Source organism: Pipra filicauda, unplaced genomic scaffold, assembly GCF_003945595.2.
Source record: "Pipra filicauda isolate LSUMZ 115617 unplaced genomic scaffold, ASM394559v2 scaffold98_size3848907_pilon, whole genome shotgun sequence".
NCBI classification, from domain to species: Eukaryota; Metazoa; Chordata; class Aves; order Passeriformes; family Pipridae; genus Pipra; species Pipra filicauda.
Window position 1 is genome coordinate 1,777,765 of NW_024105186.1, and position 14,143 is coordinate 1,791,907.

The 14,143-nt window shown below is 58.0% G+C and overlaps 2 protein-coding genes across 3 annotated transcripts in view; one reads left to right on the forward strand and one right to left on the reverse strand.

Moving 5' to 3' along the window:
- LOC114003761 (translation initiation factor IF-2) overlaps positions 1-12,236 on the reverse strand; it is a 13,585-nt gene extending 1,349 nt beyond the window's left edge. The window contains exons 1-4 of the mRNA XM_027751093.2: positions 12,002-12,236; positions 2,894-3,017; positions 2,240-2,454; positions 545-842 (exon numbers count right to left, since the gene is read on the reverse strand). Of these exons, the coding sequence (XP_027606894.2) occupies positions 545-842; positions 2,240-2,454; positions 2,894-3,017; positions 12,002-12,236 (872 nt within the window). The remainder of the gene's footprint in view (positions 1-544; positions 843-2,239; positions 2,455-2,893; positions 3,018-12,001) is intronic.
- DIS3L2 (DIS3 like 3'-5' exoribonuclease 2) overlaps positions 12,185-14,143 on the forward strand; it is a 183,835-nt gene continuing 181,876 nt past the window's right edge. Inside the window, exon 1 of one of the 2 annotated variants that reach the window (XM_027751111.2) lies at positions 12,185-12,265. The gene's annotated coding sequence lies outside the window, so the exon portion shown is untranslated. Of the gene's footprint in view, positions 12,266-13,066; positions 13,089-14,143 lie in introns of those variants that run through there. The other variant, XM_039377985.1, reaches the window with a different exon arrangement.

Here is a 14,143-nt window from a genome sequence, read left to right on the forward strand (position 1 = left end):
CTGGGGAACTTGTGTATTGTTTTTCCTCACATTAAAAGCGTTGGTGCGTGGCTGAGACAGGAGGCTCACTAACCCTCCCATTGCAGGCGCACGGGGTACCCTGCCCTCCTAACACCTACCCACAGGTCCCACGTGTGTGTCAAGCATAGGGAGGAACTGGGAACATGTGGCTGCACTGGAGCTCCTCCTGCATCCTCCCCGGAGCCTACGGGTCTAGCTCAAACTAGGGGGAATCCAGCTTGAGCTGCTGCGGGAGCAGCTGGGGTCTGATCCTTCTGCAAGGCAGCAGGAGGGGTGACGGAAGGGTGGCAACGCAATTAAGGCCAACTTGGGGTCTCTTTTACCCGCCAACAACGCCGGGTGTTGCGAAGCTCAGCGGAATGACCCCCTGCAGTCCCGCCCACTGGCATCTCGCGTTCGCGGGGCAGCGCATCCCGCGCATCCCCCGCGGTGCCGGAGCGCAGCCCCCCGGCCCCATCCCGGCCCCATCCCGGCCCCATCCCGGCCCCATCCCGGCCCCATCCCGGCCCGGCCGCGCACTCACCGCCAGGGGTCCCTCAGCATCCGAGGCCGCTCATGGCGCCGATGCGATCCAGCTTGAGCCCGAAGCAGCCCTTGCCCAGGCCCTTCTTGTGGAGGCCCTTGTGGCGGCGGCCCGGCGGGTCCTGCAGCAGCCGCGCCCAGCCCGCCCGCGGCCGCGCCTCGGCCCGCGCCTCCCGCGCCTCCCGCGGGACCGACCCGCCGCCGCCGCTCCGCTCCTTCTCCCGCTCCTTCTCCCGCTCCGCCGTCTCGGGCGGACCCGCCGCCGCCGCTGCTGCTGCCGCCGCCGACCCGCGGGACGCCTGTGGAGAGGGGAGAGAGTCAGAGCGCCACCGCCCCCAGCGACCCCGCCGGTGTTGGGAACCCCCCGTTAAGGACGCGCAGCGGGGTCCGTGTGTCACCACCACCCCTCCCGCCGACGCAAACCCAGGACTGGGGTCGGTGCCCGGCAGCGCAGCCCATCACCCCGCGGCTGTGCCCAAGGCATCTTCTTTCTTCCCTAAATCTGTGCTCCCTTCCCTGGTGTCAGAGCATCCCCCTGACCCACACCATAGCGGTGTCTTCCTGCCCTCTCCCGGCAGTGCCCCGGTCACTGCATGTCCCCTCAAAAGGGCCGGTGGTGCTGCACCCCCAGCTGTGCTGCTGTCACTATCCCGTTGTCCTGTCACCCTGTCCTCTGCCACTGATCTGAAGGGGCCTGAAAGCTGGCAGGTCCTTTCCTTTCAGGTCATTTTGGTCACTGCGTCCCCCACCAGTTCACAGAGCTCTTCAGATTATGGTGGAGGGGTCCTGCCCCCCAGCTCCCCCTGCACCACTGCTTTGCAGAGTGTCCCCAGCAGTGATGGGGAGATCTGGGTTCCCTTTCCTTCCTGCTCCCTCCCCTAGTTAATACTCTCTGGGTGCCCCCACTCTTCCAGTTCTGACCCACAATTAGGGGGGCACACTCCCTTCCATCTCTGCCCCCCATCTCCCAGGCCATCTGTCTCCCTACTCGGAGCTTCTGCTTACCAAGCCCTGGGAATGCTCACCTTCATTCACCTCCCTGACAACCCACCTCGTATCACCCCTTTCTCTGCAGCCTGCACCCCAGTTCCTTACAAGGAAGCCACCACTCCTATCCCACTGCTGGGGCACCTCTTACTCTGTGTCCCCATCTCTGCTCGGCCCTCTGGGCAGTGCCACCCAGTGCAGGTGGCCTCTGGTGCATCCCTCTTCCTCAGCATCTCGGGACATCCAGGTCCCTGGGATACCCCCATTTGAGGCACCCCTTCCCCGAGGGACACCCCGGATGCTCCTGCCTGGGCCGTTTGGTCAGGACTGCCTCTCACCGTGCCCACCGTGCACCTGCTGCCTGCCCTGCTCTGGCTCTGCTCCCCTTCCCAAGTGCCCAGCATAGCAGGGTCCCCAGGGTGACGCCGAGGAGCAGACTGCCACCATTCCTGGCGCTGATCCCGCGGGGTACAGGGCACACAGTGTCCCCCTCCAGCCTCTAGTCTGGGGCTGATGTCTCCACGCGCGTTTGGGACAGCCCAGAGAAGCAGGGAGTCCCTTTGCAGTCAAATAGCCCGTGGAGAAAGAAAGACCCCCCCTTCGCATTGACTCTGCCAACCCACAGTCACCCCATGTCCCCTCCCTGTGCCGTTAGGGCCCTCAGCGGGACGGGAAGAGGAGAGAGAGCCGAGGGCAGCCCCTGCCGTACCTTCTGTGGGAGCTGAGACGCCGGCTTCGCCTCCAGCCTGACGGAGAGCAGCGCGAGTAAAAGTCCACCAGCCAGCAAGGATGAGATCTGCATCCTGCGGGGCCGGGCGGGAAGGGAGCCGGGGGGGCAGCGGGGAGCCGAGGGCAGCCCCGGGGAGAGGCCGGGACCGACGGGAGTCAAAGTTCAGAGCGGAGCCGCGAGGTCCCTCCTGCCGCCTGCAAAGTGCCGAGCTTGTGAACTTGGGCTTTCTGCTTCATTCATTTTATAACCCAACCTGCTCGGTGATGTCATCTAAACACCAGGTCCAACGTGCCTCCCACTTCACAATAGTAGGAATTTAAAGGGGGGGTGTGGGGGTGTCCCCTCTTCCTTGGCAGGAACAAATGACACATCAGCCCAAGGCAACCAGCTCTGAGACTTGGAAAGCAAAAAGGGAAAGCGGGGGGCATTTGGCTTCGTGCCCCTGCCCTCCCCCAAACACCCCTGGCCCCCCCGCAAGCCGCCTGCCCTCCCTTTGCCCGGCTGCCCCATGGCCCCTCTGCTCCCCCCACCGCCTCGGTGACCCCCCCCAGAAGAACACAGGCCAGGCGGGGGGGGGAGGGGGGGTCCCAGTGGGGGGTTAAGCCCAAAAGACAGGAATGAGTGAAAAAGCACCTTTTTTTTCCACATCCAGGAATAAATCGGACCTCCCAGGTCCCTGCCTGGCAGCAGCAGGGCCACTGTCCTCCCTGGCAGGGACGCTGGGGACTCAGGGGGATGGGAGGGGGCAGTGGCGCTCCTTGAGGGCACCTAAGTGGGTCCCTCAGCTTGGAGGGGGTGACCCGCTCTCTCCACTTTCATGAGGAGCTTCATGGGGTCCCTGGGCCAGGAGATGGGGCTTTTCAAGCACCCTGGTGATGTGCACAGTCACTGTCACAGGGTCCCTGCTGGGGACAGGCTGATCCACCACAGGGCTGTGCAGTCTGGCCTCCTCCGACCTGCTCCTGGAGCTGGAGGGTGCAGGAGAAGGATGTGATCCTGGGATTAATCCCAGTGGATTGCAGGGGCTCTGGATAGCTGGTGCAGGCTCCCCCCTGCTCTCACCCTTCCCCTTAAGCATCTGGGAGGGCAGGATTTGTGCCTCTGCTGCTGCTGTGGTTGACACTGGGCAGCTCTGAAGCTCCATTGGCTTTTTGCTGATGGAGCTTAGCACCATCCCTGGCACTCTGTCTGGGAGGGATGCTCTTACTGGGATCAGGACAGAGGAAAGACAACATCCTCTTTGGAGAAGTATGCAGGGCTGAATTGCATCAGGCTGGATTTGCACCCCAAATCTCTTCCCTGGGACCAGGAAAACAATTTCTGCTCTTCCCCCTATCCCTGGGATCTGTTCCAGTCTGGCCCTTTCCTCCTGCTCCGTTTCTTGGTCTTTCTGGACTCTGCTGCTCCACAAATCCCCAGGGACCTGCCCCTGCTGGGGGATGATGTCTCTTTGGGGGTCCGTGGTATCCCCTGTTCGGGAGCAGGGAGATGTTTCCTTTTCCGCAGCCCGGGCTATTGCGCACGGGACACTTCAAAGGAGATTGGCTTTTCAGCTCCATGTGAACGGGAGCTGGAAGGTGAAGGTCTCGGTGGTTTTTCCATTGTGCCTGCCAGGTGGAGACAACTTGGACTTTCTGGAGTGTGAAGCTGTGCTTGGGCATTTGTCTGCGTGCAGGCAGAGCGAGGTGATGGAGTTGGGATTAGAGCCGATCTCGAGTGCCAGGGAGCCGTGGGTGCAGGCAAGGAGCAGAGAGAGGCCCCTTCTCTTGGGGTTCAGCCCTCGTCCCACCCAAAGTGTAGCTGGGATGTGACATCCAGCCTCTCTGGGGGGAAAGGAGGGGGGCTCTGCACCACTACCCCCATCAGCAGGGCTTCTGCAGGGGAAAGGGGAGGAGCAGGCAGCTGAGCCCTGGGGCTCCACAACCTGGGGATGTCGGGGTGCCCGAGGTCACCAGCGGCTCAGCAGACCCCACAGGGTCCTGCCTTCACCATCCTGATTGTGCTGGCTCCTGCCCTGATGCTGCGGGCAACCTGCCCCGCGGCTTCTCCCGGGGGACCCGGAACGGGGAAGGAGACGGGGCAGGCGGAGGGGGAAATGTCACAGAGCGGGGAGGAAGGGCTGCCTCGCTTGCCTTGGGGTCGGTCCCAGAGCTGCTCCACCAGCCCCTCGCCCCGGAGTATTAGAGTGTTGCCACAAATGCCACAACGCGGTCAGGTCTCAGCCAGCGCCAGCCCGCAGGAGGCTTGTCCCTGCCCTCGGCTCTCACCAGCGTGGTTTTCATTAGTGTATTTTCTTTGTCACGCTGTGCAGAGCCTCGGGTTTGGGGGGTGGGGGGGAGGGAGGGCTGTGCTTTATAAATCCAATTAGTCTTGTTATTCAAATTACTCTGCCGAAAGTCAGAGCCGGGCGCACACAAAGCCTTAACTCAAACCAGATCGGATCCATTGGGGTGGCAAAAGCTTGGAGCAGGGAGAAGCGGTGTGCAGGAAGGGGTTAAGAGCATGAAAGCTTTTTGCTTGGTGGGATGGGGGCCTGAAAACTTTTAACCCTTAAAGGGATGCAACTTCATTAGCCCACAGCCCTGTAGGATGCTCACCATGGATGAGAACTGACAGACTCGGGGCATGTGTGTAAGCTGAGAACATGGACGGAGGGCTGGGCTCACTGTGGGCTTCCCTCCAGGCACTGGAGAGCAAAGGGGATACTGCTCAGCTGGATAGGGAGGGACGGAAACCCTCGGGATGTGCTGGAGGGGGTGACACTCCTCCCCATTGTACCCAGGGGCCCAAAGAGAGTCACTGGGAGAGAGGGGCTCCAGAGGTGGCCTGCCCTGAGGAATACCAGCTTTGAACCAGGAACTATGGGGATGCACTGCTGTGGGGATAAAAATGGGGAGATACTGCTGAGTCTTGGCAAAGTGGGGATGAGCCCTGAGAAGAGGGACTTGAGGGGACTGTAGGGAGTGGGGAAGGGAATGGAGAGGGTGTGTGTGTGAGAGCTCCCTGCCTGAGGATGGAGGGATTCATCAAAGTGTGACCAGTGCCAGCACGATTTGGAGAGTGGGAGGAGATGGGTCATGGGGGTGTGACAGCAGCATCGGGTGTTCTGGCCTCATCACAAGGAAGGGGTGAGCAGATGCCTGTGGGTGAGGCTGGATCCTGCCAGGAAGCCCTGGGGCACTGGCTATCTCAGCTGAAGTTAGGAGCCAGGCTTCAGGCACCTTCCAAAGGATCATCCTGAGAAAGTTTACAGGACAGAAATGTGGATTCTAGTCTGCAGTAAGCTGCTACCATAGCAGTGAACAGCCAGTGATCCAGCTCCTTTTTCTTCCACTCACTTGTCCTTAGGGAGCTTGTTTCTGTATTGATTTGGGGAAATCACTGCCCAGATTTATGTCTCTTCTGCTCCCATGGGCCAGGGAGGATTTCCTGATGGAGTGATGGATAAGTCTAGTGTGAGGATTTCCAGCTGATGCTGTGTGAGGGCCAATCATCCCTTTGCAAAAAGAGACATCAGAAGGTTGAGTGCATGTGATGGTGATGCCACAGTTGCTGATGTTTTCACACAACCAGTGGCCAGCCCAAGGAGCTGTTGGTGGGATGGAGGAGGTACAAGGATGGAGCAGCTACAAGGACGGAGAAGCTACTTCTCCACCAGTGCAGCCAACTACCGGTCCCGAGGAACATGATGTGTGCTGTGTTCACCAAGAGAATGTCACCAAGGGTTTGATGTGCCACAGCAGGAGCTTTTCACAGGGTTTTTTTGTTTCTGTTTTTGTTTTTTCACAGGCTTTATACTACCTCTCCAGGGGTCTGGTGATAGCAGGATAGAAGCCATTTGGGGAAGGATTTAAATTTGGGTTATAGGGATGGATGAGCAGCCTCTGGTGCCTGCAGTGGCAGGGGACCATCTGGTCCCACCGCTGTGGCAGGATGCAGCAAGTGATGTACCTCCTGAGGATGCTTTGAAGAAAGCTTTTCTGGAGAATAACCCTATAGCCCCTAAGGCAGGAGCACTTTCTGGGGGCTCAGACCTGGCCACCAATAGCCCCTGGGCTTGGGCAGCCACTAGGCTGTCATGGGGGAGGGGTGTGATGCTCCTGGGGTGCTATGGTAGCACTGGTGCCTGTCTGAAACACAGATGGAGATTTTGGCCTCGTTGAACACCCCTGGTGTTTATTTTGGAAGCTGCTGCTGAATAAGGCATTACAGGGAACACTGCATGATTTTACACTTTCCCTTGTCTTCTCTGGGTCTGGAAGAGGGCTCTGGCTCACAACATGTATGTGGCCAAGATCCCCTCTTCCCAGTCTGGGACTGGGATGGGAAGAGGCCCTGCAGAACTGCCCTGATAGGGCAGGCAGGGATGGGGCTGCAGGTGCAGCAAGGGCATGGAGACTGAGAGGGCACCTCTGTCCCCTCCCAGACCTCCCAGAGTGAAGAGGGCAAGGAGATAGGGGCAAGCCCCAGGTAGAGACTCATAGGTCTTTGCTAGTGAAGTGCTGACATCCTGGCAGGCACAGCGTGTTTCTCCCCCAGAGGAGAGAAACACACTGGGGGAGGGTTTGCCTTCGGCTGTTTGCCATTTACTCTGGGCTTCCCGGGATGCTCCAGTCTCCTCCTGACTTTCTGCGTATTTTCCCCAGGGCTGCACTGGGATGGCTGTGCTCTGGGGCTGGGATGTCTCACTGCTCTGGTGGGAGCAGGAACACGATGTCTCAGGGTTTTGTTGAATGTCAAGAAAATTAAGCAATTCTAATGCATGGGTGAGTCCACGCCATGAGCCTCCCTCTGTGTCAGTCCTCGGAGGATAGGGATTGCATTGCCTCCAGTTCCCAGCAGCCTCGGCTCTGCAGCTAATGCAAAGGCAGGTTGTTGGGATTTTCCAAGCTAAATACCAGTCTTCTTTTTCCTCCCTTTCTCAGATTACTTCCCCCCAGAAATGGGAGTCTGGCAGTGTTTCACCCACAGCCTGGGGGTCCCAAGATCAGCCCAGTCTTCTTGTTTTTGTTGCTGAGCATTCCTTTTGGAACAGGTACTGCCCAAAGAGCTGATGACATGGAAAGGCCAAAGGATGAATAACTAACACCACATTTATCCCTGCAGAGAGCCATATCTCGTGCAGATCCCAAGAAAGGATCCAACAGGCCAGTGAGGACAGACCCCCAGCCGGTACCTAGGAGGTTTCCAACACAGCTTGGAGCCAGATGCCACCACCACACCACATCACCCTGCCACAGCCCCAGGGGAATGTCTGTGCCCTGATGTGCTACGTGCACATCCAGGCCTGGTGAGCAGGTCCTCACTAGCCCCACGGCTCTGGCGGAAGTGCATGTTCTGGCTTGGCAGGAGCCTCTTCCACCTGGGTTGGCTGTGCAAACCCTGCCATCCTCACCAAAGCTGTCAGCAGCTCTCTTGCAGCCCCCCTGCCAGCCCCAAACACCCTCCAGCTCCTCTGAAATGGCTTCCTGGGAATCCAGCACCAAGTGGTGGGAAGTCCCTTTTGGCATCAGTCTTTCAAGGTAAAAACCCTTTGGACTTTTTGGGCCTTTCCCTGGAGCATCCGGGATGTGGGAAACCCCAAGGGAGTGCTGGGATGCTGCACCTCCTGACGTGCAGTCAAGCCCTTGACCTCCTGACAGGGTTGTGATCCTGATGAAGCCAGATTTGGGCTTTCTGCCTCTTTTTTTCTCTTTTTGGGAGGGAGTCTGGCTATCTCCCATAGGAGAGTTTGTGTAGGTGCCAGGTTGAGCATCATGGGGTTACACTGGCCACAGCAAAGTGCTGGCATGGGAAGAAGGAGATTTCAGCACCACAAATGGTAGGGCAGCCTTGTGGAGCAGCTAACAGTCCAGCCGGGCCTTGGCCATGCCTGGGAACATCTGGGGCCGCTGCTCCTGTGGCTGGGGAGCCCTACTGGCTGCAGAGTGTCACGGTGGCCCCGCTGCCACCCCACAGGCAGCCTCTGTGGACGTGCAGGGCTCCACAGTCCTAACCTTTAGCAACCAGACAGAATAACAATGCCAGCCTGCTGGGGTATAATGGCCGGTGTTTGCTTGAGATACAAAGGCACCGAGCTTTCACATGAGGTAATACTGATAAGTTCCGCTCTCATTCAGTGCTCCGCCTGCCAGACCGCAGCAGGGCTGGCAGCAGCCCCTGCCTGCCCTCACTGAGCTGTCGGGGATGTGCCCACTGACCCCTTGGCCCGTCATCTCTGCTGAAGCACTGGCCCCTGCTGCCCCGTGCTTGTCCCACTGGTCACCCAGCTCCAATGTGGCCCCCACAGGGGTTGTTCTGACCCCATCCTGTGTGTGTGGAATGGGAGATGCAGGGGCAGCGATGGGGGCTTGTAAGGTGAGTCCCTAATCCTGTGACTGCAGAGCAGTACAGTTCCTTAGTCCCTGTCTGCCTGGAAAGTGCCTTTTCCACCTTCCTGAGAACATTAGGTGGGGCTTGAACTCACTGCACATCCCTTACCCCATGTGCCCTGTCCCCCCTGTCCCCCAGCCCCGCTGCCCACAAGCTCAGTAGGTGCAGGGCAGCTCCTTGCCCAAGTTTCCTGATAGGACCCATGGAGCTCTGGTGTCATCCAAAGCCCCTTTGAGCACCTTCGGGACGCTCAGCTGTGTAAGGGCAGGAGGATGCAGGGAAACTGAGGGCTGTGTGATAGAAGACATTTGGACATTATAACCTGGCAGGATTACTGTGGAAGAGACTTAAAGGTATCCAGGAGACAAATGCAGGCAATCCCAACTAAATCAGGTGCAAAGCACTAACTCTCTTTGCTGAAGTCTGATTCTCTCTTCCTTTACTGGACAAACACAGCCAAACCAGATTTTCCCTCCTGTCTGGGGCATGCTGCAGGCGTTTCTCCAGGCACTGAAGGAGATGGGAACCCATAAGTCCTGATCTTGGGTGGCATGTTTCCCAACCAGAGGTATGGAGGGCTCAGGAGAAGACTGGAGAAGCTGAAGGACGGGTGGGGCAAGACCACATGTGTTGTGACACAGCAGATAGTATCTACTGAAGATAGAGATGATTTTTAGCTCATTTATGGTAATAAATCTGTCATGCTTCCCTCTATCCCCCCAAGCATGGCTTGAGTCCTCAGGTCAAGTGCCCAGACAGCTCCCAGTGCCTGAGAGATGTCAAAGGGAGCGAGACTCTGGCCTAATGCTGAGTGCTGCTGCTGCAATCGAGACTTTTCCAAGGGTGTTCAGAGGCTCCAGAGCAAACCCATGGCCCGACTTTGCTGTTGAGTATATCCTTGTGCTGTGTGGGTCTATCCTCTGGACAACAGCAGGGAGACAGAGGCCGAGCACCCCGCTGCCCTCCATCCCCCTGCCACAGCCTGTAACCTGAAATACTATTAACAATAGGTGACACTCAGGTTGGCAGGGGTGGCACTTCCATGTGCAGTGTTAGTTCATGCCAAGTGGGTTGTGGGAAGCGGATGGAGGTGTCAGAGGAACTGCCCTGCTCCTATCCAGGGTTCCCCTTGTTGAGTCATCCCAGGGTGGCTCCAGCCCTTTGGCCAGTCACTGCTGATTAACACTGATGTAAACGAGCGCCGGGCGGGCCCTCACTCCTCACTGAAACTGCAGGCAGAGGAGCCAAAGCCTTCGTAAGCGGGGCGCTCCTGGCCAAGGAGCCATGTGCTGCTCTCACCTCGGCCGAGGTGCCACAACACGTTCCAGCCTCCAACAGTCGGGGAAACAGTACCAGTTACTGCCGGGGGGAAGATGGTGAGATAATCCTGCACTGTGGGAAAGCAAGCCAGGGCACCCGGCTGGGCTTGCTGCTACAGGACCCCAGGAAATGAGAATGCAGGGGAAAAATCTGCCCAGGGACCTTTCCATTTCAGGAAGCCCATGAGTTGCCATGGAGGGTCATGGAAGCAGCAGCGAGGCAACTGCTCCTTTCTGCTCAGCAGCCACAAGGATGGTGTGGATGGAAGATGGAGCCAAAGGTGAAACTGAAGCAGTCCAGCCCTTCCCTGGGAGGGATTGTGTTTGGTGACATCCTGCATGAGGCACCAACTTGCTGCCATATTTGCACATGGCCTTTTCCAAAGGTTGTGAAGGATGGGCACACAACTGGTCCCAGCCACTCAGGATCTGCTGTGTTCCCATGGGACACTGGTGACACATATTTGCTGTATCTCTCATTTTTTGGGAACAGTGATGGGGCAGAGCAAAAGTGGGCACAAACGGAGGCTCTGCCCCATGGACCAGACCTGATTTCCAGATCCCTGGCTGCTACCAGGAGAAGAGGGCTGAGAAATGCTCTGCCAGTCTGCTGGGGCTCGTGGCCCCTTGTGCAGCAGGGGCCCAGCTGGAGGCAGGAGGTGAGGGTGATGGAGGCGTCCAGCCGAGGAGCCGTGTCCTGCCCACCACACATGATATCACCACGAAACCGCAGAGCCCAGCGCTGGCAGGGCGCTGACAAACACCGGATCCTCCCCGCTTCCTCCCCCATCTGTGCAAGGAACAGGGCACGCTGAAGCTGCTGCAGCTGGTGGTACCACCTGGTGCAGGGGGGAGCCTGGCCAAGCTCCTGGCTCCGCTTCATCCCCACTGGGGTGAAGAAGAGCAGAGACACAGTGTGACTCAGTGACATGGATGGGAGCTGCTGCTCCCACCTGGCTGGCACAGGGAGGGGGACAGTGGGGCTCTAGGCTCCCGGGTTCCCCTTGCCCCATCCCTGTTCTTCCAGGCGGGTGAACTCCTCACTTCTCCATGCAGCAAGGGTAGCCTGGAGGGGTGGCTCGGGTCATTCCTGCACAGCCAGGGATATGCCACCACCCTGCCTTCACAGAGCAGACATCAATCAACCTTCTTGCTTTGGCAGCAGCCAGGGAAGTAGGAGGAAGCAGGGGAGCACACTCTCTGGCAGAGAGCTCAAACAGAGTTGACTGGGGGTCCCATGAGGCCAGTTTATCGCTCTCCAGATTTTCTTCTGTTTGAAGTTCTTTGGCAAAATCAGCCTGAGTTTGCAGGTAACACTGGGGTGACCAAACCACGTACCTCCAGTCAGCCAGACCCTGACTCTGCCATAAAGCTCTGTGGGAGGTCTGCAGTCACAGAAAGAGCAGGGAGTAAAAGTCACAGCTCCTGACTCTGGTCTCCTGCTTTAATGTCACTGTCTGACACACAGGCTCTGACTTTTCCTGGGGGAGATCAGGCCACTGCTGCGCAGCACCATGAGTTGGTCACTTTGGGTGCTGTCGTGTGGGTGGGCTGGAGGATCATCAGGTCTCCTGGTGCACAACCTCCAGTGCCAGGGGAGCACCAGGAGCTCAGGGAACAGATCCTGGGAGCCTGCTCCTCTCTGCAATGAAGGCGAGGCCATGCAGTCTTCAAGGAGGCTTCCCTGTCCGGCTTTTTGAGGCGGTTGCAAAGCTCTGAGAGTTCCCACGGGGTCATTATAAGTCTCAGATCTATACAGTACTAAATCAGCTAACGTGTGCTTTTCTCATCCATCTGGCTACAAACTCCGGGTGAAGCAGTAGCGCCGGCAGTGAGTTGGAGCAACCCATCCCAGAGGGGGATCCCAGACGGCAGATCCGCTGCTCTGGCTGGGAGGGGGTGGCTGCCAACCCCAGGGACCACGCTGGCCGCAAACCTTGCGGGCTGGGACGGTCTGGGTTGGGTGGCAGCACCTGCTGTCTCCCACCTCCCCTCAGCGCCCCATGCCCCATCTCAGCCTCCGCAGGAGGAGGTGGGCTCCCACCCTCACCCTCTGTGACTGGACAAGTGGTCTGGAGGCTCCCCTTCTCCCGGCAGACTGTGCAGATCCCGGGGAGCTCCCTCTTTTGGAGGGAGCGGGGCTGGGACACCACCTGTCCTCTCATGAGATCCCCCGCCTGCCGTGAGGCGACGAGTGCGAGCGAGCGCTTCGCGCTGAGCCCTTCTGGGCCCCGCCGCGGCCCGTAGGCGCCGCTGCCCCGGAAGCGGACGGGGCGCTGGGACATTCAAACGGAGCGGAGCGGCCGTGGCGCCGGTGAGCCGGGCCGGGGTGTGGGAGCGGGGCTGGGGGCGGGCACGGGGTCTCGGGTCCCGGGCAGGGCGGTGACAGCAGCTCCCGGCCCGACCCGGCGGCGTTCAGCCCCGTGGCAGCGCCGCCGCGACCGGGCCCGGCGTTTCGCTGCCCCGTCCGCCCGCGCCGGGCCCGGCGGGAGGGCAATGTCCGCCCGGGCCGCGCTGCCGAGGGGTCCGTCTGAGGGACTGCCCCAGGTGCGGGGGGTGTGGGGAGTGCTGTGTCCCGCTCCGGGAACGCTGCCCGGGCTGGAGCACTGGGCACCCCCGGGGGCGGGTGGTGGGGCAGCGCTGCCCCTCAGAACCGGCCGGGTGACAAGGCAAGGGCTGTTTTCATGCTGGGCCCAGTTAAACGGGCGTCCTCTCTCTGCGCGTCCATCCTGGTATTCCACTTGCCCTCATCGCCGTCCCCAGTACCCTCACCCGTACCCACCTCTACCTTCCCTCTGCTCTCTTGGGAATATTTCAGTTGCCCACAGAAGGCTAATAATGAAATTGTGATCTGTGGGGGCTCTCCAGTCGCTCTTCTTTCCCCGTGCTGCAACTGCTGACTGCTAACTACTGCAAGAACTATAGTGCAAGGCAAGCTGTGAATGTTTATTCTCTACTGGTAAATAAAGGCGACAAAACTCCTGTCTCCCGGAACCAAACCATTGTTTGGAGAGTAGCCTCGCTGGCTTTTTTAAATGTTATCTGCTCCTGTTGAATTGGCAGCAGGAGAAGGTGACGTTAGAAGAAGCCTTGTGCGGACCTACCCGTGTGAGGGTTTTGTAAGAGCTCAATAGCAGGTCAGTCTATTGAAGAGTTCAGCTATTGGCCAGCACCAATGGAAAATCTTAGGAACACAAAGAATCACAAACCACACAAAGAATTTTTCCTATTTGTTCAGGGATTTTTAGTTTTTGATTGGTGCTGTGAAGCCTGTTCACATCCGTGCTCAATTAGTTAAGTCAATTTCACTGCAACTCGGGTTGTTTCTCCGAAGGGGTCGGAGCAGCCACGCTGAGGAGGAGCTGGCTCTGCAGCCCTTGGTCCCTGAGGGATAATGCCCTTTTCCCAGGCATTGTCTGCGTGGAGGAGACTGCCTGGGTGCTTATCCTCTGCAGAGAAAGGGAGAAGAGTGCTGAGTAAGGGCAAAGAAAAATTCCAAGCATGGTGGGAGTAGGGAAGGGAATATAAATTCCTCTTTTGCTGAGCTCTGTATTCTGTCCTGCCAACACCCCAGTGCTTAGAGAAGTGAGGAGAGAGGTTTAATGGACAGTGTCCTTTATTTAAACTTAGAGTCATTCCAGTGCTCCACCATTCTGGCATGGAAGAGATGACAGTGAGCCCTGAAATTCTCTATGTACCAGCTGGGGTGAAATTCAGCTGTTTAGTTCTAGACATGTCTTGAAGTAAAAAAGAGGTGTTTTTGTGAAAACCCTCAGAAGCCAATTGCACTGGGCTTCATTATCAAGAAATTCTTATATTCCTCTTTCATGTTACGTACAGCAAAAATCATTGCTATGTCCTGTCTATACCTATAATTTACCTTAGAAGTAACTGAGGACAATTTACGAGATTGATTTTCTCCAAAAGCTTAAAAGCTAGAAAAAGGATTGGAAGATGCTTGACCTGCTCAAGCTCCACACTTGTGCAGCGAAGGTGAAGGTGTGATACCACCTACAGAAACTGGTGCTGGTTGGAGCTGCAGCCAGTGTGTCTCAGTCACTAGGAACTATGAGCTTCTGTAAGATAGTTATTATTTTATTTCTGGGAGGGACTTTGTGGCTAGAAAGACAAGCTCAAATGGGTAGTCTTGCTGTTTGAAGCAATTCAAAGGTCACTGTGGGAGTGAGGTGAC